Raw genomic sequence first — 22,547 nt, forward strand, 5'->3', positions numbered from 1 at the left:
CAGATCTCGTGACGATACCGACGCGTAAGCACGTGCGCTGTCCTCAGTACTCAGGAGCGAATTTAAATGTTTCAGATGTTTTTGTAGGTTTGAGAGAAAATCCGATGATCATGATTATAGTATTATTAACAGATTATATTGACCTGAATGCGTCTATCGTCAATATTATTACTACTGAATTTCAATACAAGACTAAATATTCCTTAAACTCGACAAGAACAAATGAGTATCATGATTTATAGCCAACAGTTAATCCTCAGAGATCTAAGCATTTTGTTGTTGTTGTTTTTTCCCTTACTTGAATACAACAGGTTATTAAAATCTATGATATAGGCTATATTAGGCTACATCAAAAATAATTTACAGTATTTTATCAATTTCCTTTTAGCATAGGCTTGAATTTTCTCCATTCATCAGCATGGCCCATCTTTTTGACCTAAAGAGGAAAAAGTAAGCTGCTATTTGATTTGCATTACCTCTTCAAGAAATACTTTTGTCACACTGATCAGTAACAGAACATTTTTATTCACTTTAAATCTTGCCTATAGGTCACAGTCCTCAAATTTAATTTGTATGCATATTGAAATGATGTATGGTGATTAGTCTTGTGACGAACCCATGCAAATTTGACGCAATGCATTCACATAACATTTTTGAAAATGTACATATGAGTTACTGTTTCAGCGAATAACATCTCAAATGTTGTTGTATTGCCATTAAAAGTCAGGTTGCCTTTTGTGATGTTTTTATGCTACTTTTTTGCCTCAGAAATTGTTCTAAACTCTTCCCTTTGTGTTCCCAGGAAGAAGAAAAAAGTCATACAGATTTGGAACTACATAAAGTTGAGTGAATAGTGGCAAAATTTTCATTTTGGGGTGAACTGTACAAGGACAAGGGAGAGAAGAAATTATATATGAATGTGAAAAAGAGGAAAGTATATAGAGTAAGTATATAGAGTAAGTAAAGAGAAGACAGTCGTTCACTTACAATTTTAGCAAACCTAACTTTATTTACCAGTCTTATTTTAAGTTTTGTCTTTTCCAGCTCAAAATATGGAGCTTCTTGTGAAGATGACATTCCGTCAATGTGCTGAATAAGAGACAAACAGATGTGAAAGCGTGAAAGAGCCATTGAATGGAATGCTGTTGCCTGCATTAACAGAGTTCAACAGTGACTTTAGTTGTTCGTGACATCACAAGTAACTTGAGACTGCGTTGAGGAGCTCCCTCCCTTTCAGGGTTTTTTCCTCCATGTGCTTCCCACCCTTTGCCTCCTGCCTTACTCCCTTCAGTGGAACCACACTGTCCTCTCTCTCTCTCTCTTTCTCTCTTGGGCACAACTTAAACCTTTAAACAACTGGGATAAAAAGCAACACCTCAACCAAGAAAAGCTCTCAGAGAATGCTTCACCAGCACTGCCTTTGAGGAAACATCAACTGCCATTTAAAAGGGTGAGGGGGTCTTTTTTTCTTCTGAGTATCGGTTGTATTGCATGAGCACATGTGCTAGAAAATCAGACTGCAGTTGACAGGAAAGGCTTAATGGCTTAGGTTGAGTTTTGTTAACATAATTATAGCTTTCATTCTGTTTTATCATTTTACAATTTGCTCTTTGATTGCAATTACTCGCACTTTAAAGGGGCTTTTTTATAACAATTAAAAAAAAATTGGGTTAGAGAGTTTTATGATTTGTTGTTCACCTCAGTCACCCTACAGTGTGGTATGAATATGGCTAAATATGACTGAAGATAATAGTGTGTGTGAGCTGCAAAGGAAAATCTTTTCTATGCACACTGTGCATGACGTTATGCAGGTATCATATATCCGATCGCAGCTCTAGAATTAACTCGAGCCAGATATAAAAGGCTTCTAGTTGATTTGGACTTGCACTGACTACCGATAAATGCATGGAAATATAGGGCATATCAACATATTCATATATCTTTAAAATGTATTTTAAAAAACAAACAGATCACTCTTTCTTTGTGAGGGTTTTGTTTAGAATAGATTAAATGCATGGAATGTTTCTTCTAAGCTGAATACAATGTTAGAAAATCATCTTGATAAACAGGTTAATGTCAGTATAATGCATTGTTCACATTCTCTGTTTTTCGATATGTTCCACAAGATATTGCTAGGTGAAAGTGATTATATACTGCAAGTCACTGTTACATTTAAAGTCTTCTCAGACTAAATTGGGACTTAGACCTCAAAATATCCAAACATCCAAAAGTTGTTGCGCAACGTGTAAGGGTACACCCCAATGCATTGTGAGAAGTATTTTAAAAGGATTGATTTAGTAAAGTCATTTATAGAACAACTAGGTCATGTATTTCTGAAAAGAGACCTCAATCCTCATTGAACTTCGTAATGTCAGTTTGGTTATTCACTAGCCGGGAGTATATTTGCAACAAAGAAATTTGTAGGGTTTTTTTGCCATTAGCTTCATTCGTCAGAATACGCTTTGCTTTCCAACTTTATAGTATGCGAAAAGCAGTATGTCAAATGAATAGGTTTGCCCAATAGTATTCATGAAACGGCATAGTTACACAATACCTGGATGTTCACCTGCTGGGACATTGAATTTTGGCTCCAGCGGACACTTTGCTATCCCAAATGTGGCCATGGGAACTATAACTGTAAGCCACTCTTTTCAAATGTAATTGCTACAGATACCAAAAACGTTGTTCACTTCATCCTGGTTAAATTATACTTGTTAACCCCCAAGTGCATTATTTTTGTGGTTATTACGTATGTAGCAGTCAAAGGACAATGGCAACATTTTAGATGTAGTATGCTTGGCAATGTTTTTATACTACACAACTGCCTATAAAGAAGTACTTTATTTATGATTGAGAAGTGTATTCATCAGCGAATTCAGAACATACTCCAAAAGTATGTGATTTTAGACACATACATAACACCATTGGCCAGCCAAGCAGATAGTCCCGCCCTAAACTCACGCCATTGGTTGTGCTAAGGTTGGGTTGGTCAGGATGCTCAAACATAGCAATGTCAATGGTTACACTTTTGTCTTCAAATGGCTTTTTTTATAGTTTCTGCAGATAAGAGATTGTTGTTTAATGCTAAAATGTATTTAATTAAAAACAATTTTGTTAATGAAATTTACCAAAAAGAACAATAGTTCAATTTCGTGAAATTTGTGCTGCTGAGATCGTGACTTAACAACGTCATTTTGTTTAGCAATTTTAGCTGTTGACTTCAGGTGAAGCACTTCCTGTTGTATTTTAATCTTTGAAGCACGTAAGGTTTGGCTAGACTTTGGCTAGAGTGTGAAAAGAAACATCACAGATGAATAATCCCCCACAACAGACATACCACTGTTATCTGAAAGGAAAAGTAGAGGAAATCATTATCAGGTGGAAAATGAAAAGGAATGTGTATAATTTTAAAGGCACAATCATGTACACACTGATGTTGTGACCCACACAATTGATAAACCTCAAGTGGTTTCCGTTGCTCTTTTAAACGGATGTCCTGGTCATATTGAATATACATGGCCACAGGCTTGGAAATGAGCATGCGGAGAGATCAGCGAGTGCATTGTGTGGCCTACAACAATGACCAGACCTTGTCTTTTACTTCGACTTCCACTGTTTGAGTCTTTGGGGTTGGAAAGTAAATTCATACTGATGTGGAAAACATGTTCTGTTAGTGCTATTATATTAGTAAAACTTACTACGAATTCACTCGAGCCTGACTTTTGGCACACAGATGTATGCGGCCTCTGAGCCGAAGGGATCATATTATCTCATGGGAAATACTCTGGAAATTCAAATATGGGCAAGCAGAGTACACTGATGTGTGTCTGCCATAAAAAGAGCATTTGAACACTGTAATACACCTCTAGCCAAGGCCTTAAAATGGATAGCAATAGTGTGAGATGTTGACATATAGGGAGAGAGTCTATAGAGAATGAGAGTGGAACGACAGGAAATGCATGAAGGAATGCGAGTGCAAATGGGTGGAGAGACGGTTGTTAAGCTCTGATAGTAAGTGGCTGAAGATATATGTATAGAGGTTGTTAACCTGCCAAATCTTGTCCACAAACTATTGTTGCAGCATTTTAAATGTGATTTAAAGGTATTTGGTCACAGTTTTAAAATGCTTCTCAGTTGATTTAGCTTCAGATTCAGATTATAGTTATAACATAGTACCACATCAATGACATCATACTAAAGAAAAAAATGAAAATGAAATAAAAATATATCATATTAAATATAATAATATTATAAAATATAATATTTACTTTTCTATTTACAATATTTGCAAATAAAATAAAAAAAATTTAGTCTCTTATACACTCACCAAGGCTGTATTTATTGTATTTATTTACACATGATCTTTCAGAAATCATTCTATATGCTGATTTGGTGCTCAAGAAACATTTCTTCTTATTATAAATGTTGAAAACAGTTGTGCTGCTTAATATCAGAACAGCATTTATCTGAAATAGAAATCTTTCATTGTATCATGAACTGCATATGCCAAGCAAAAAATATCATTAATAAAAGCTGAATGACTTGTGTTGCTAAATGGCATGCAATTCATTTAAAAACATTATATGGAGGAGAAAATGCGGTGTGAATACAAATACAGCTCTTTCTGGTTATGCTATGTTAGCCTTAGCCACTTGACAAAAACAAAAGTGTTGTCTGATTTACTTTTTGGGTACAAACGTTACTCGCTGTAAATCAAGAAAACAAGAGATTCAAACAATAAGACTAACCATGTTGAGCTATATAACACTACACTAAGTGGAAATAGCAATAGATTCCATTAAACTATTGCTACTGTTGACGATGCAGCGTCTACCATACTTTTGTCTGGCCCAACCAGAGTCAGTGGGTGTAAATAGCCTCTGCCGACAAGGCTGATATAACAATGATTGGTTTTCTATCGATATATTGGTCAAGTAAAACCGAGAATCGAGGATGACGTGGATATGACGTCACTGACAGGCGATGTAATGACATGGGTCGTTACACTGGTTAAAATAGCTGATTTCTCTAGATTTCAGCATTTTTGAAAACATTTAGGATAGTGTAAGTACACAAGTCAACAAAATATAGTGTTTTTTGGATATTTAATTCAAAAATCTTACATATTTTCTTTACCTTGTTCTTTTACCATGGTTTCTGAGGGTGAAGGAATATGTCACACAACCTGTCATGTACACCAACAATGTAGGCATCTGCCTAATTTAGTAAGCTTCTACTTAGTGACAGTTGAATTTTCACCAAAGTACTGCTAATTGGATGAATCAAGTTAATAAGCCATTTGATTGACTAACCTACTTGTGCATGATTATATGGTTAATTGCTGATTTTTTGTCTGGAAGTTGAGAAACAGTGTTTTATTGTATTATTCATAGGAGTAAAGGGTTAAAAGTTATTAGATGTCACATAGCACACTTCTCTCCTTGCCACCCTCCCCCACCTCTTTCTTTCTTTTTATCCCAGCCCCTATGTGTCCCTACTACCCACCCTGCATGTTCTAACCGAGTGCTAAGAAGTTTAAACAAATAACTCAGTGACTCCCTGACAGTTGAGTGGAAAGGTTGTCTGGGCCAAGTAACTTAGCATTTAAAAACAGTTCCAGAGAAGGATTACAAACAGTCATCTAGTGCTGCATTGAGGAAAGCTGCCCCAGGTAACAGTCAATCTGGTCACACTAGTATTTCACACTCGTTCAGGCAATTATTGGGAGTGGTGCTGGGTATACGGACGAGGTGGTCTTGTCGCAGAGAAGCTCTCTTTCTCCTCTTGTCTGTAGACAAGCTGCCTTCAGGGTAAAATTCTTGGCGAAAACACAAGTGACGTTTTGCAGCTGACAAGTGTAATTTATAGGGGATTTTTCCATGAAAAGATTTTTGGTGTTCATTTATTAAGACTTTGCTCTGTAGAAATATTCAAGTTCGAGTTGGTTCCATGTCTTTCAAGTCTCTGATTGTTGCAACCTTTGAGAAGTGATTAGTTGTTTTAAGAGTAAAGCTGAGCACGTAGGCTTCCCTTCTGGAATGTTGTCCAGTTGGTTTCGACCTTTAGTTTACACATGACTCCAGTGACCACCACCAATGTGACATGACACATTGCTTTTAAAGCTCATGTAAAACTCTTTTGTAAAACTGGTTTGTGCTATTGGTAACACTTTACAACATGGGTCTATATGACAACATTAGTTCATGCAAAAGCTTAGATGTAATAACACATTTTTAACCTTCATTAAGGTCTATATATAGGCTTGTTGTTCATTCTGAGTTCATAATGTATTAATAATGTTAACTAATTGAACCTTAAATTGTTGTTTTATATCGAATAGCCACCAATGCTGTGTTCGAATACTGCATATTGTGTTTAGTATTAGACTATTAATATTTAGTTAATTTAGTCTTCATTGTATTTTTAGTTTAAGATTTTGTAATTGTTTGTGTGCTTTGGACATTTTTATTTATTTTTTTATATTTCTATTTAGCTTTAATTACTTTTTATATGTTAAAACTTAATGCAACAATAAGTAATTTTCATTTAATTACTTATTAAATGTATAGCTTGTTTTCAATTAATGAAATAGTTTCCACTAACAGTAACAACACTGATTGTTTATGATGTACTTTAATTGTATATACGTTTACATTGTACATTATTTTTCTGTTAAATGATCAGGATTTGGATTACAGATAGATTGTTGAAATATAAATGTGCAGGCTTTTAAACTTATGTTAAAGTTATTCGGTACTGTACAATTTACTCTTTATTTAATTATTGTCTGGAACAGAAAAATCTGTTAATATTTTAGTAGTGAGATTAAGCAAGAAATAATGATTATGAGCGTATGGGGAAATGCTTTCCACAACACGCTTCTACAAGGCTTTATTATTGTTGAATTGTTTGCCTACAGTCCTACATCAACATTAAAGATTGTGCAATTCTCAACTCCAGCCTTCAGATACGTATAACAGAATTAGCATTCAGCCTGATGGGTCAGACACTTTAATGACTTTTACCATACAGTGTGGAATTTTGCCAGGACACAGCACAAGAGGTCAACATCTCAGGCTGGCAACTGAATGCTAAATCTTGAAAACTATATAGGGAGAATGCATTAGTCAGATGAGGCTAATAAGAGTCACAGGCTTTTAGAAGAGTTGTGTCACTTTTATATTCTCTCAGTTGTGTATGCTAATTGCCTTGGTGAAATCATTTTCAGAGTTATAATTTATTAGTACTTAATTTTGAATGATGTAAAGTCACATTTAGTTGTTTTTAATATTCATAAGATTCTAATTTCACAGAATTCCAAAAAATAATCTCAGTTACTCCAGAGTTTCACATAGTAGCATACTATATTTTAAAACTTCAGCACTTTTCATTTTATAATCCTACTTCTGTTTGTGTGTGAGGAAAGACCAAGGCGTGAATCACCATGTGCTGGCAGTATGTAATTATTACTACAAATCTTATCAAGTTTTTCGGGTGTACAAGGTTGTGTTCGGAAAGAAGTTCAGGAACTACAGCTGGCAGGGGCTGCTGGAAAACTTCCAAACCTCCGAAGCCTGAGCCACGTATTCAAACTTGTGGGCTGAATGTGACTGTGAATTTCATATTCAACAGCAATTCGCCTTGTTGCTTCTTCCCACAGCATTTCACAGGGTCTCAAAAACACACTGATCTCATATTTGTTTACATTTTTTTCTGATAGATTCACCCTGGCATTGGAGGAGACTCTTTTTTTTCCCATTTACACTTTCTTACGTGTTTGAGACACTGTGAGATAATTCGCATACACACGGCAAGAAACATTCTTAGTAGAACTGTTTGAGTCACACTCTGTTATGTTTGTGAGTGTGCATGCGATCCTTATTCCTGCCATATGGAATATATCCCACTGATTTCAACACCTGAACCATCAGTAGTTTGCAAACCGCTACTGAGTTAATGTATAACGTACTAGTGATGTTGACTGATGTCAGTCATAATAATGGAGTGCAGATGCATTTTTCAATTAATACTGTGCACACTAGAACCACTACACACACCCATACCTCCTTTGGGGTTATTATAGTTAACAAAAACCATCGAAAATCTTATTTCAGCTTGTTGCCAAAGCAACATTTCTCATTTTCATTTAGCTTAACTTGATGTACTAAAATAACTAAAACTAAAATAAATAAATAAATGAAAAGGGAAATGCAAAAATATCAACAATATTAAAATAACACTGATTCCCCACCCCTTCTTCACAGTTGCTAAAAGACAGAATTCCAAAGGTAGCGTCTCTCCAGAGGCAGTTTCGGCCACTCTTGTCAGTCTGTAAAGATGGGATGTGTGTCCCCTTTGGGGATGACTGTCATTAACAAACAGTGTACTAAATCTTCCACAGTTTAAGTCACTATTATGGTGTACACATTGGTTGTAGAGTGTAATGACTAAAAAGAGCACACTAGGTTTTTAAGTCAAACATTAAAGGGATAGTTCACCCAAAAATTTAAATTCTGTCATCTTTTACTCACCCTCAGGTTGTTCCAGACTTGTTAGAAGTTCTTTCTTCTGCTGAACACAAAAGAAGATATTTTGAAGATTATGGGGAACTAAACAGTTGATGGGCCCCATTGACTTCCAAAGTAGGGTAAAAATAATATGGATGTCAATGGGGTCCATCAACTGTTTGGTTACCGACATTCTTCAAAATATCTTCCTTTGTGTTCAGCAGAACAAAGAAATTCATACAGGTCACAACTTGAGGGTGAGTAAATTATGACAGAATTTTCATTTTTGGGTAAATTATTCCTTTCATTCCAGAGCTCTTCGTTCATCAATGAATTTACACACATAGAGAGTGGCATGTTGTACCAGAACGATAGTTTGCCTAGAAGTGTTGTGTTTGACATGGCCATCACATCAGTTCTTAAAAAATGTGCTCTCTCAGAAGCCGTTCCCTTATAAATTATCATTTACACAGTTGAAGAGGCAAGAATCCAAAATAAGCCCAGAATTACAGATTTCCTGGCAGTCTTTTGCTCTCTTGGGCTCTTTTTTTCTGCTTGAAACATGAGCCCCGCTAGAGCCAGTCACAATAGAGGTGGTGAGAAATGGACACATGGACCTCATGTTTCCTGGACACACGGCTACATCTTGACAGCTCTCACGGTTTCTCATCGGATAACTTTCAGGAAAATGATGGATTAAGAGTTTAAACAGAAGACAGGATATAAAGACTGGGTCAAAGAGGGCATTCAGCAGTCTTCAGGTGGCTGCTCTAAAGTAGTTCTGTGATTGCTTTAAAGTTGTTGTAAATATTGTGCAATATCGCCTAGTATAGACATCTGTATAACCAAGAGACTGTTTTGACTGTGGTGTTTCTGGATTGATTGTGTGTTTTGGTTCTGGGTAAATTATGCAGCATTCTTTGTTGTTATCATGACAGAGTACTACTTCTGTTTAGTAGGTTTGAGTCAGTAAGATATACATTTTTTTTTTTAAAGAAAGAAAGTCATACTTTTATTAAGCAAGGATCTATAACAATGTATTAAATGTGGCCATAAAATGGTTTCCACAAACATTAAGCAGCACAACTAATAAATAATAAGAAATGTTACTTGAGCACCAAATCTGTATATTAGATTGATTTATGAAGGATCATGTGACACTGAAGCCTGAAGTAATGGCTGCTGAAAATTGAGAGTTGCTACGACAGGAATAAATTATATTTTAAACTGTATTCAAACAGAAAATAGTTATTTTAAATTGTAATAATATTTCACAATATTATTATATTTTTGATGAAATAAATGCAGCCTTGGTGAGCAGAAGCCTTTCTTTCAAAAATATAAAAAAAAATCTTCCCCAAACTTTTGAACACGAGTGTGTTTTATAATTTAGTAATCATAATTTTTGTAATTGAATATTTTATTTTAAATTCCATATTCTTAATTTTGCACTTCAATATTGATCATTTCATATTTGAAACATTAAAGTTATAACATTATTTCTGTGATTGTAATTCCTTTGTAAATGGATTTATGCTAAGTTAAACAGTGTAAAAGCACAGTGAGATATACCATACTATACTGTTTATGCTGCTTCAGATGCCGTTTTGTAGTATTTTAGTCAAACTGCTTTAATGATGTTGGTTTATTGTGTCTTTTTTTTTCTTGCAGATCTACTTTATAGAGAAAACACTTCACTTTCCACAACTTTCCCTGCTAAAAAGAGAAAAAGAAAGAAACTATACATCATGGAACTTCAGAAACTAACAAATGGCCACCACCAAGACTTTCAACATCTTGAGGAAGGGTACGTGTCATTTATTAGCAGCGATTTTTCTTTAAAAACAGAATTCTACGTTTCCTGTGTTGCTAAATCTGTCAATGTGTATCTATTTCCTGTTGCCTCGCAGACGCATGCTAAAAGCAAACACACTAGTCAATTGCTTCACCATCTCTAGAACAATTACACAGTCATAAGTTGCATTTATTTTAAGTGAATATTTGGGTGAACTTAAAATGAACCTAAATGGAAAATGAGAGCATTGCAACATCACTGAAATATTTTTTTTTCCTGGGAGTGAGAAATTTAGCAGCATACCGCAGCATAGCCTTCACCTCATTAGCACACAGAAATAACCTTGGATTTATGGTCACATTAATGCATTCCATACATGTTGAACAGATCAGCGGTGTTAACAGTTAAAACAACAATATAATTAATGATATCATCCTTGACACATTTTATTATTACGTGTAAACACCATGACTAACTGGGCCTGGGTTGTTTAAATATCAGGCACATCACTTTGTATCATTTTAATGGCTGTCTTGTAAGGCAAAAACTTCGACAAAGGTCCTTGCTTTAATTCATTTTATGAACCCAAACCCCATGCAGGCTTCGCTATACATTTACTTACACAGTTAATTTGACTTATTAGTTTTGTAGCATCATAATTGATGACCTGGTAATTGTTGCATTTATAAAGTGTTACATTTGTCGGTTTGTTTTAGAGAGTCACCTGAACGAGAGGAGTTTTTACCACACAAGAGTGATGGTGGAAAAACCCCTCAGTTTACAGATGTGAGTGCAGAAATAAAAATCCCATTCCATCCAGCTCATATTAATAAAGCATCCAATTATTCAACTCGTCTTTGTGTCTGTTTTTTCTGCTAGTTTGAAGGCAAGACGTCATTTGGAATGTCTGTCTTCAACCTCAGCAATGCTATCATGGGCAGTGGGATTCTGGGACTGTCCTACGCCATGTCCAACACTGGAATCGTCCTCTTTCTGTGAGTATCCCAGAATGCACCTCAGTTTCACAATTAACTGACTTAAAAGCCCTGTAGGTATAAAGAGTATGTAGTTGTATGACATTTCTAACTAGGGATGTCCAGATCTGATCATGTGATCGGAAACCGGGCCCGATCACGTGGTTTCAGACTCAAATGGAATCGGACGTTACCTCCCGATCAGGACTCGGATATATATGTATATATATTCTCATTATTTTTTAACACATCTATAGTTATGCGGTGGCACAGAGTTAGACCCTTTTAACTCCACTTTGTTGCAGAGACGCTATTGGTTAAATAAGGTGAATTAAATAAAAAATAAGGAACATCCTGGATCTGTTTTTTCGCTCTTCTTTATTCTTTTTTTTATGTATTAGAGAAGTATCGGATCGGGACTCTGTATCGGTAGATACTCAAAATCAAATGACTCGGACTCGAGGGCAAAAAAAACCTGATCGGGACATCCCTATTTCTAACCATTTGAATGACCAGCAATGATCTAATGAACATATACTGTAATACTTTGATTACTTGCCTCATTTTCAATGCACGTCAACTATGTAGAGAATTTACATCATGTTATTGTGTCATGTATTGATATGACAGACATTATCTTGTTAATTTACTTGTTTGTGTTTTGTGTTTTCTGCTTGTTTCTTTTATTTTCACAGGGTCTTGTTGACCTGCATTGCTGTCTTATCATCATACTCTGTCCATCTTCTGCTGAGGAGTGCAGGGGTTGTGGGTACGACAAATTCAGGAGATTTTGTGTTCATATTAACATGATTTAAATGCTTCTGTTATAAAAAAAATAGACTTTTACAATTGCTCTGGCACCAATACTTCTATTTTGCATTACTTTCTAATTGAATACAGTATTTTTTTATAAGTCATATTGACTGCACATCAATTTTTTTTTATTTATTTTTTTTATTCAATTTAATAACAATGATAAATAATTGATTGGATGAAAAATTTCAATGTAAAGCCCTTTGAGGATTCCAGGTTGTAATTACATTTTAAATGCTGTATTTTCAATGTGGTGTCAGACTTTTGGACCCCACTGCATGTATGATTTGCATGTATGTATGAGGGGCCTGTTTGTTCATCAGGCTAAATCATTAATAATCACTAACCTGTATTATTGTCTGTTCAGGTATTCGCGCTTATGAACAACTGGGTAAACGAGCGTTTGGACACCCGGGAAAAATACTGGCAGCTCTTGTCATAACGTTACACAACATCGGGGGTAAGTTGGAGTTTTGGTTAGCTTCTGATCTCATTTCCAAACTCCTTTTTTCCCCCCTCTGTATCTTTCCTTAAGCGCTGTAACATGTCCAGTTATACTGATTTTAAGTTGTTATTATTATCCATTAGATTGAAATAATATATCTCTATAATTTGTTCTGTTAGTAGGATTGAATAAAAACCATAAAGGCTTTTAAAGTATTATAAAGCTTTTAAAAATACATTGATGTGAATCAGAAGAAATCCCTGAGTCTCGTGAGGAATGATGTGTTGTGCGTAGAATATTAGCAGCACTATGTTACACAACGTTCCCTCTCAGACTAGTAACAAATGTTTTGTCCTGCCAGCAGTATTGTAATACATCTGTGATGAGTTTGGCTCTCTAAACTTGGAAAGAGTCACCTTAGGCTACACGCAACAGAGATCCTTGTTTATTTATTTCTGATACATCTTCTACAGTATAAAATGTTGCAGTGCAAAACTCCGTACGTTTTCGTAACTCATATTAAAATATGTACATCTACCATTTAGATGGGTGTTAGTACAACCAAACTGTGTCTGATGTATCTGTCTCTCTTTCTTTCAGCTATGTCTAGCTACCTCTTCATTGTGAAGTCTGAATTACCTCTGGTTATTCAGACTTTCCTTGGCCTTCACCACAGCAGTGGGTGAGGAACACAATCATCTGTTTCTCCACGTGTTCTCCTAATGAGCCTAATTTAATCTAGCCAAGAATTAGATCAAATATTTGGGTCATCCAAGGTAACTACTGGTGCATTCCAACCTCAGAGCAATCCGAATCCTCCAACTGTTGTTGAAATACATAAACACTTGCAAAGTTCCTTGCAGTAGATGAGTAGGCTGCCTTATTCTCTTTTTTGTTTTGTTTTTGCTTTTAGTGAGTGGTTCCTGAATGGCAACTATCTGATCGTCATTGTGTCCATTTGCGTCATCTTGCCACTTGCCCTGATGAGACAGCTTGGTAAGCCATTCTGCTTTGCGCTGGTTGTGAATTCCTTTGTATTTGCTTGTCACATTGCCAGTTTTCATAATATTGTCCTCCACTCACTTGTAAAACACAATCTGCTTTACTCACACACACATTTGAAAGGATCCATGGATTTTTCTGTAGAGTTCTGCAGTAGAATCCAGAGTGAATTTATGATGTTCAAAAGAACATTTTGTCAATTTTTGTCAAGTTTTGAAATCTACAGATCTCATTTTTGTTGAGAGAACTGATTTGTAACCAAAAACAAATCAAAACAAACAACTGTTGATATAATCAATTGAAGTCAAATTAAAGGTGCAGTAAGCGATTTCTCTGTTGAAAGTGGATCGGACCGAGCACCAAAACACACTTTAGCCAATCAGCAGTAAGGGGCGTATAAACTCATTAGGGGTGAGGTGCCTGTGTTGCATAGCTTGTTTGTGAGTTTGGGGGGCGGAGCTATCAAGTTAGGGGTGTGATCATTTTGGGTAGGGGCCTGTTTGTTTTGGTAATTTCAAAAATCATCAATCACTTACTGCACCTTTAATTTGTATGGCACTTTTCACAATACACATTGCATTTTAATGTTTAAATATATCTTTGTATCTTCAAGCTTTATAGTCTCATTTAGCAGGTAATATAATTTACATTGTGTGTAATAATGTCTGTTGTTTGTTGCAGGGTACCTGGGCTACACCAGTGGCTTCTCTCTGACATGTATGGTTTTCTTCCTGGTCTCAGTAAGTGTTGATGACTTAATGCAGTGGTCTGTTTGTGGTCTTTTGAGAAAAGATCAAAAGGTAACTAAATTAGGGTCCAGTTCCCACTATTAAAGGTGAACTATGTAAGATTTTTGCAGTAAAATATCCAAAAACCACTAGGCCAGTGTTATATATTTTGTTCAGTTGAGTACTTAGAATATCCCAAATGTTTCCAACGATTTATACATCGTGTGAAATTGCTATTTTAACCAAGGAACCGGGACGTGTGAGCTATGCATTTGAGGGAGTCGCCTGTCGATTGCGTCATATCTGTGTCACCCTCGGTTTCCGGTTTTATTTAGCAGAAACACTGTACTCTCACTGCAGTGTGAACAAGTGTCATAGCAGCCTCCGAGCGAACGTCATAACTTCCTTTTCAACACACTCAGATATTTCTAATACGATAAACAGAGTTGCGTTACTTCATACTCATGACTGGAAAAGAGGAAGTGGCGCCGGCGGCCGTGTCATAATAAAAGTCCCGCCGGCGACTATGCCATAATAACAGTCCCGCTCTTCAACCGCTCCTGCGGCCTTGCTCAGCTCCACAACACTCGGTCCTGCTCTGCTTCATACTACAGTAATGTTAATAATAGCATCCATGAACATGATTTCTGCCCGAGTCCTATCCTGACTCTTTTCCACCGGCTGTGAGGTGAAGACCACATGTCCCAAGATTCTGCGCTCAAACGTGGCGTCATCAAACTACGCCTTTGTTTTGAACAGGCGACCTCTAGTGGACGGAAAAGTTAAATAGTGCAGCTTTAACTAATTATTAACTACGACTTTTGCCTCATTGAACTCCTAATTAATCTTATTAATCATTTTCTCACCCTAAAGTTTTTCCAAACCAGTATAAATGTCTTTGTTCTGCTGGACACAAAAAAAAATATTTTGAAGAAAATTTGTAACCAGGCCACTTTGGGACTTCAATGGTGCCCCAGAACTGTTCAGTTTCCCACATTCTTCAAAATATATTCCTTTGTGTTCAACAGAGCAAAGAAATGTATAAAGACTTGGAACAACCTGAGGGTGAGTAAATGATGATAGAATTTTCATTTTTGGATGAACTATCGCTTTAAGTTTTGTTATTCGGTAGGAATAGATTAAGGGATGTAGAATATGGTCATGCAAAATAAGGCATTAATATGTGCTTTATAAGTACTTATAAACCGCCAATGTCCTAGTAATATGCATGCTAATAAGCAACAAGTTAATAGTGAGAATTGGACCCTTAACTAAAGTGTTACCAGTAACCCAAAACCTCTCTGGTTAAACTGTAGTTTTTAAAACTATTTTATAACTTTTTAATGTTATGTTTGTGTTTTCTAGGTCATCTATAAAAAGTTCAATATCCCTTGTCCTTTCGAAGGTTTCTCCAACCACACTGCTGAAAACATATCTATTGATGGTGAATGTGAAGCTAAATACTTCACCATCAACCAGCAGGTTAGGAACGGTCTTTATCATTGCAAGAATCTATTCAGGTAGTTAGTTTCTAAGTATTATTTTTTAACCTTTTATGACTTGCACCCAAGGTCAACAAGCTATTGTCATTATAGCTCTCAACAGACAGGAAATGCTCAGTATGTAGATGGAAATACCATTACCAAGCAACTAGTCCTTTCTGTATGAGGACATAGGTGTGAGGCTGCCTCACTGCATGAGATCATACACGGCTTTGTGTCATTTTTTATTTACTTTGTTTGTCTTGCAGACAGCCTACACGGTTCCCATCTTAGCCTTCGCTTTTGTATGCCACCCTGAGGTGCTGCCGATCTACACTGAGCTGCGCAAGTACGTTAAGAATGCACATGCTCTCTATTCATGACCACTAATAATTATGGTGGTTACTACTGAAAACGAAACAGTTTTTATTTCTTTTGAGAGATGCTAATCTATTATAATATACACTACCGTTCAAACGTTTAGTTTTTTTTCTCAAAAAATCTCAAATAAATGCTGCTCATTCTATTAATCAAAGAATATATATATACATACATACATGAATTATAATATGTCTGTATTTCTTTGTTGCAAGAAGGGAAACATGAGTCAAAAGTAAACTCCTTTATTATTGTTGTTTTGACACTTTTAGTCCCACAAAGAGACGCATGCAGGCCATTGCCAACGTGTCCATCCTGGGGATGTTTGTCATGTATCTGCTCACTGCCATCTTTGGCTACCTCACCTTTTATTGTAAGCACTTTGGATTTTGAAATAAAAATTATGTTCAATGCTGCATGTTCAATGCTGCATGTCAGCCATAAAATTTACCATATGTCCCTTTACAGTTGCTATCTATACAATACTACCACAAAGACAACTTTCTTATTAAAAGAAAAGGAAATGTAATAGTTGGAAAATATATTAATAAATATGAGGCATCACTGATTACAGGCTGGTTACAGGCTAGACTGTCATATTTTTTTCAGCATACTTGTTTCAATTTGTGGTTTAGGTTATATAATAGAACCTACATCTGTTCGTGTGTGTGTGTGTGTGTGTGTGTGTGTGTGTGTGTGTGTGTGTGTGTGTGTGTGTGTGTGTGTGTGTGTGTGTGTGATTTAAGAACAGTCTGGAAATAGTAGTTAATCTCAATATGTATTATTCTCTCTCAGTAAACACAGAGGCGGAACTTCTACACACCTACAGCAAGGTGGATCCTCTGGACACACTCATCCTGTGTGTGCGACTGGCCGTACTGGTGGCTGTGACTCTGACTGTTCCCGTTGTGCTCTTCCCGGTAATGAGAGCCTTTATTGAGAGTGTTATATGGTGATATCTGACTAGCTTTCCTGCTTTTATATTATTCCACCCAAAAATAAAATACAATTATTCTGCATATGAGTCCATATAATGGAAGTGTACGGGACCTTCTAAAAAAAAGTGAGCATAGCGATAATCCATACTACCCCAGTTGATGATAGGTGTGTGTGAGACAAATACTACCATTTTAAACTTTTATCTAGCCTATACAGCACTGCTACACGGATTCATGAGAGTGATGTGAAGCGAGAACAATAACTTCTTGTGAGAGTTTTGCAATGCACTTACATTACATTTCACAAAATGAACTTCACAACATTGTTCCACTCGTTGAGAAGACACCGATTCATCAACTGGGCTCTTTTGAATTACCGTCATTTTCACTTTGTGGGGTTTTTGAAGCATCAACTTTGGGGTCCAATGTACTTCCATTATATATATTTTTCTAAAAAATCTTTGTTTCTATTCATCAGAAGAAAGAAAGTCATATACATCTGGGACGGCATGAGGGTGAATATTTTTGGGTGAAGTTTCCCTGATTTTTTTTTAATGAATTATTTTGATTTCTTTGTCGTTTTCTTTTTTTCTTTTCTTTTTTAGATTCGCAGAGCCCTTCTTCAGCTTCTGTTCCCTGATAAGCCCTTCCATTGGGTCCGTCACATCGCTATTGCATTGTGTCTCCTTTTGGTTGTCAATCTGCTCGTCATTTCTGTGCCCAACATTCGTGACATTTTCGGCATCATTGGTGAGTAAATAAAGAAAATTATAGATGTGCACTTGGAGGAAAATACCAGTGCAATGCAGCAAAAGAACATTATTGTAGCTTTAGTTTAGTTGCATGGTAATCTAATAAGCATACAAATACTTTTAAAAAATCTGTATTGAATAAATTAATGTTTATTTATAATATTTCTCCCACTGTCCATTTGCATAAAGTTGAGCTCTGCTCATTAGTGGCAATAAATGGTTAGATAAGACATCATAATTCAGCATTCAGATTTTGCAGTGATGTCATCAGGGTTACAATGATGCCATCACTGCTGCATTTTGAATGCTGGGGATTCTATCATGTATGTCAATGGGAAATTGTCTTAAAGGTGCGGTCACATTTACTGTTGGTCGATGAATTTTCATGGGCAAAATCCAGTCATTTCAATAGGAATCCACGTGATTTGGAATTTCAGAAGAAAGAATATTCCGTGCAGATTTCACAATGGGTTAGGCTGCTCATGCAGATTCGCCGCCTTGGCCAACAGAAAGCTGCATAGTTTAAAAGTTACTTCTGTGTGAGCTGGTGTAACGGCCACCTGGAATACGGTGCAGGATGTTAATGTTGTTGTGCCTTTAAGATGACCGCTTCTATGGTGCACGCTGTTTTTATGTGAGCGCGCACGCATGTTGAGTGTGACGAGAGAGATGACTGCTCTACGGCCGACTGGTGTTTCAGTTTATTAATGTTACCTTTCCCCTTTGATTTTGTAACGTTTTTCAGAGTGTTTTCTTTTCATTTTCCCCTCACTCTTTTTACATGTATGGGAAGAGTGTATTCTTTTGTGCGAACCCTTTATAAAGACTTGTGGGACTACCAGTTCATTTTGACCAGTGTCGTTCTTCTCGCCTCCTGTTTCTTATGTTTTTCGTCTGGGCAGACTTCACCCTCTGGTAGACGTTACACTGGGCTTCATACAATGCTACACTATTGACAATAGACAATATACCTTTTTGGCAGAAGTTTCGCTAATGTGACCACAACTTAAGCTCGAACTTCCTGTAGAAGTTTCATTTATTTTTTGTTCATTTCATAGGTGCAACCTCTGCTCCAAGCTTGATCTTCATCCTCCCGGGTCTTTTTTACATCCGAATCGTTTCCACAGAGCAAGAGCCAATGAACTCCAGACCAAAAATTCAGGCAAGTCTCTATTTTAAATCACAAGAGAATTTGATTTAATGTACACATTACGGTTGACTGAGAGTCAGATGTTCTTAGTCATCAAAAGTATCTTCTCCTGCTCTTGTGTTTCAGGCTGCCTGCTTCACTGCTCTAGGCTTCATCTTTATGAGCATGAGCTTGACGTTCATCACACTGGATTGGGTCTACGGAGAGAATCGAAGTGGAGGAGGTCACTGATCTTAAACCCACAAATCTGTAAGGGTCCAAAAAGCCTTTGAGGAACACCACCATCCCTTCTCTCTCATGAATGTGAGAGAAACCGAAACATCATTTAGGCTGGACCCAACTCACCTCAGATCTGTTATCCCACTGAGTAAGGAAAGGACTGATGTCCTGCCATCTTTAAAATTGAAATGGATAAATCCTATGAGGTTTTATAGTGGAGGATTTCTGGGGACTCAGAAATGTCATGCCATTTTGATGCTGTTTCTACAAGCAGCAACAGGCTTCATAACGATAAATGATGTTTGTGTTGGAGATGGAAGCCCACTAAATAGCTTTAAAATAATGCAAAAAGATACAGCAGAAGCCAAAATAAATGAATGGTGAGGTTTGCTTTATGGTCTGATGGAGACGATATTATCATCAGACCTATTATCTGTTCTGTTGTCCCCATCAAATTCAAGCCATAGACCCAGAGTGCAATACTAAGGAAATTGAAACACATTTTCCTGTTGCTCATGATAAGAAAATTCAACATCATCTCAAGTCTCTTATTTTTAAATCCGAAAATCAAATTGCTGAAATTTAAGTTATGAAATGTATCAGAAAAAATATATATTTCAGTTGAGACAAAAAAAAAAAAAGTCCTGAAATATTGTGTGATAACAACTGCACTACATTTAAAAGACAATCAGCTTTATACTATTTCAGGGTTGTTGTTTTCTTCCTGTTGGATATCATTTATTTTGTCAAACAAATGTAAGGTACGTAGTTACAATATTTTGTGGTGCAGTGGGGTGGAATGCCATCTGTTGTTTCGGGTGAGGAACAGGTGGATAACTACAATTAAGGTGCTTACATTGCTTACATCACTGTGATGCATCTAATGCAACTAAACCTAACCTGTGAATTCATTGATTTATGCCATATTCCCATCGAGCAGTCACAAGTATAACAGTATAATGTATCATTGTCCAACCCATCTAAAAATTAATATCTTTCATTCAGAGCAATTTGTGGAAAAGTAAAATGTCCCTAGAAAAATAATTTTATAAGGCTGGGTGGAAAAAACACCAACAAATCTATAAAACCCAATAACACAAATTGGAGAAAAGATTTATAATTTATCTAATTTAAAGAAGAAGAAAAAGTTGAGTAGTGAGACCCAAAAATCCAGATATAATATCTGGGATTTAAAATCCTGTATTCTGAAAATAAAGTTTTCAAATTACTATTTTATTTTAAAAACTTTTTACGCATGCAAAAGCACCAACAATTGCCTAAAACCTGTAAAACGTTAAACAACACAAAGAGCTATGACTTTGCATGTCATTAAATTACATCTTTTCCTCCTGGTCCCCTGTAGACTGTGAGTCAATGCGATATTTAGTGATTTGATGGCAGACCTACTCACAGTGTGCACTCCAGACCATTAAAGGATGGCAATCCCCCTCATCTCTAAGTTCCCACTGTCCTGCAATGCCTATTTATTATGTTTTAGGAGAAATGATTACAGTGTTTCCATGTTTGTTAGTTAATTAGAAAACAGGTGCAAAAATTGTATGAGGTTAAAGACTGACAGTTCCAATGTGAAATACAAACACACCAAAGAGAGTTGGCAGTTGAACAAGTGCCTTTTTCTACTGCTTTTACATTTGTTTGTTGGTTTTCTGAACTGGCCTTTGACTTTGCCATAACATTTTCAATAAAAAAGTGTTGTCAGTATTAAAAAGTGCAATATGTATGTACTTATTTTTTGTGTTCCCCTGTGTAGGCTACTTGGTTTTAGGACATCATTTAATGAATCCCTTATTACGCACTCTTAACAGTATTTACTTCTTATTTAACATACATTTATATTTAAATTTACATTTAATAGATAAGTTGAATATAATATAAAATGTAGTAGCAATAATCCTTTGTTATTCTTTCGGGCAAAGAATTAACTCGGGTCTTTGTTCAGGTTTCAATTGTTGACTGAAAGTTCTTGCACAATCAAAAAAAAAAACATTTTGTAAATGTCGAGGACCAAACAGGTAATAATTATACAAAATCTGTATATGTATGTAATAAATGTATGAAAAGTTATAATTCTGAAAATATGAATGTAAATCTGTAACCATTCATGATTCATGATTTACATTTATATATTCAAAGTTATAGTATTCACATTTATGTTTTTCAACTACAGGCCTATATTCAGATTCACATTTATATATTCAGACTTGTAACTTTATATTCAGGATGTATTTAAAAAAAATATGATTTACATTTAAATATTCGGAGTTATAGAATTCACATTTGTGTTTTCAAATTTAACTATGGGTCTATATTCAGATTCACATTTATATATTCAGACTTACAACTTTATTTTCAGGATTTATTAAAAAAAAAAGTATGATTTACATTTATATATTCAGAGTTATAGAACTCACATTTATGTTTTCAGATTTAACAATGGGCCTATATTCAGATTCACATTTATATATTCAGACTTACAACTTTATATTCAGGATTTATAAAAAAAAAGAAAGTATGATTTACATTTATATATTCAGAGTTATAGAATTCATATTTATGTTTTCAGATTTAACTGTGCACTGTAAAAAAATTGTGCTGTAAAATAACGGTAATCTACTGGCAGCTTTGGTTGCCAGCAATATACTGTTAATTTACAGTCCTCTACTGTTTATTTACAGCTCTCCTTTTTTACAGTATGTTACCGTAATAATACCATGAAAGGTAACTCTTTTCATTTGAAAAACTGATTTCTTCAAACAGTTCTCATTTTAAAACTAGTATTCATATGGTGTTTGTACTGTAAACATTTAATTTGAGTCCACTGAAAAGGAACATTCCTTAATATAAACTGCAAACACGTAATGTGTAGTAGTGAAAGTAGATTACTTTAACTTCAATTTTTACATTTCATCGCTATAATAACACACATGTATGTGATAAATTACTCAACAAACAGCTCATAACTGCATTAGCAAACACAGTCACTGACTTTAAATAAAGCATCAGGCAGCAGTGTTTCTCTGCTCATCCTGGACTGAAGCACAGGCTCTACTCTCCAGCACAATGGTGACCCACAAAACGAATTAATTAAACTAAAAGATCTCTTCTATATCATCTTGTGCAACAACACATAGAAACAGTTCATTTTAATATTTACTCTCCTTATCAGTTACAGACTTTGCACAACTTTTTTCTATTAACTTTCACTACTATTTCAGTGAAAATATCTTGATTCATCAGGTAAATCTGACTGTTACGTTTTACAGTATATTACAATTTTCTTTTTTTATTTTACGGTAATCTACTGGCAGCTCTGGTTGCCAGTAAACTGCTGTTTTTTTACAGTA

General features: G+C 35.7%; 1 protein-coding gene across 2 annotated transcripts; it reads left to right on the forward strand.

Annotated features, from left to right (window-relative positions):
• Positions 1–802: 802 nt before the first annotated feature.
• slc38a5b (solute carrier family 38 member 5b) lies at positions 803–21,003 on the forward strand. Of its 2 annotated transcripts, XM_079827254.1 has the most exons (17): positions 803–943; positions 1,045–1,450; positions 10,179–10,314; positions 11,019–11,088; positions 11,182–11,297; positions 11,972–12,045; positions 12,457–12,549; positions 13,135–13,216; positions 13,448–13,530; positions 14,218–14,276; positions 15,630–15,746; positions 16,015–16,094; positions 16,396–16,496; positions 16,919–17,043; positions 17,667–17,811; positions 18,872–18,975; positions 19,090–21,003. In XM_079827254.1, the coding sequence occupies exons 3-17, from the start codon at positions 10,256–10,258 to the stop codon at positions 19,192–19,194; spliced, it is 1,413 nt and encodes a 470-aa protein (XP_079683380.1). In that variant the 5' UTR covers positions 803–943; positions 1,045–1,450; positions 10,179–10,255; the 3' UTR covers positions 19,195–21,003. The 2 variants fall into 2 exon arrangements, with proteins under 2 accessions (XP_079683380.1, XP_079683381.1); XM_079827255.1 differs by lacking the exons at positions 803–943; positions 1,045–1,450 and adding an exon at positions 5,500–5,671 and having other exon boundaries at positions 19,090–20,920.
• The last annotated feature ends 1,544 nt before the right edge of the window (positions 21,004–22,547 follow it).

The sequence above is a fragment of the Gobio gobio genome (genome assembly GCF_949357685.1).
Source record: "Gobio gobio genome assembly, chromosome: 10".
Taxonomy (NCBI): domain Eukaryota; kingdom Metazoa; phylum Chordata; class Actinopteri; order Cypriniformes; family Gobionidae; genus Gobio; species Gobio gobio.

Coding starts and splice junctions, on each gene's coding strand:
- slc38a5b (XM_079827254.1), top strand. CDS start 10,256: ATGGAACTTCAGAAACTAACAAATGGCCACCACCAAGACTTTCAACAT. Junction 16,095..16,395: donor ATCTACACTGAGCTGCGCAA/GTACGTTAAGAA, acceptor TGACACTTTTAG/TCCCACAAAGAGACGCATGC. Junction 18,976..19,089: donor ACTCCAGACCAAAAATTCAG/GCAAGTCTCTAT, acceptor CTTGTGTTTCAG/GCTGCCTGCTTCACTGCTCT.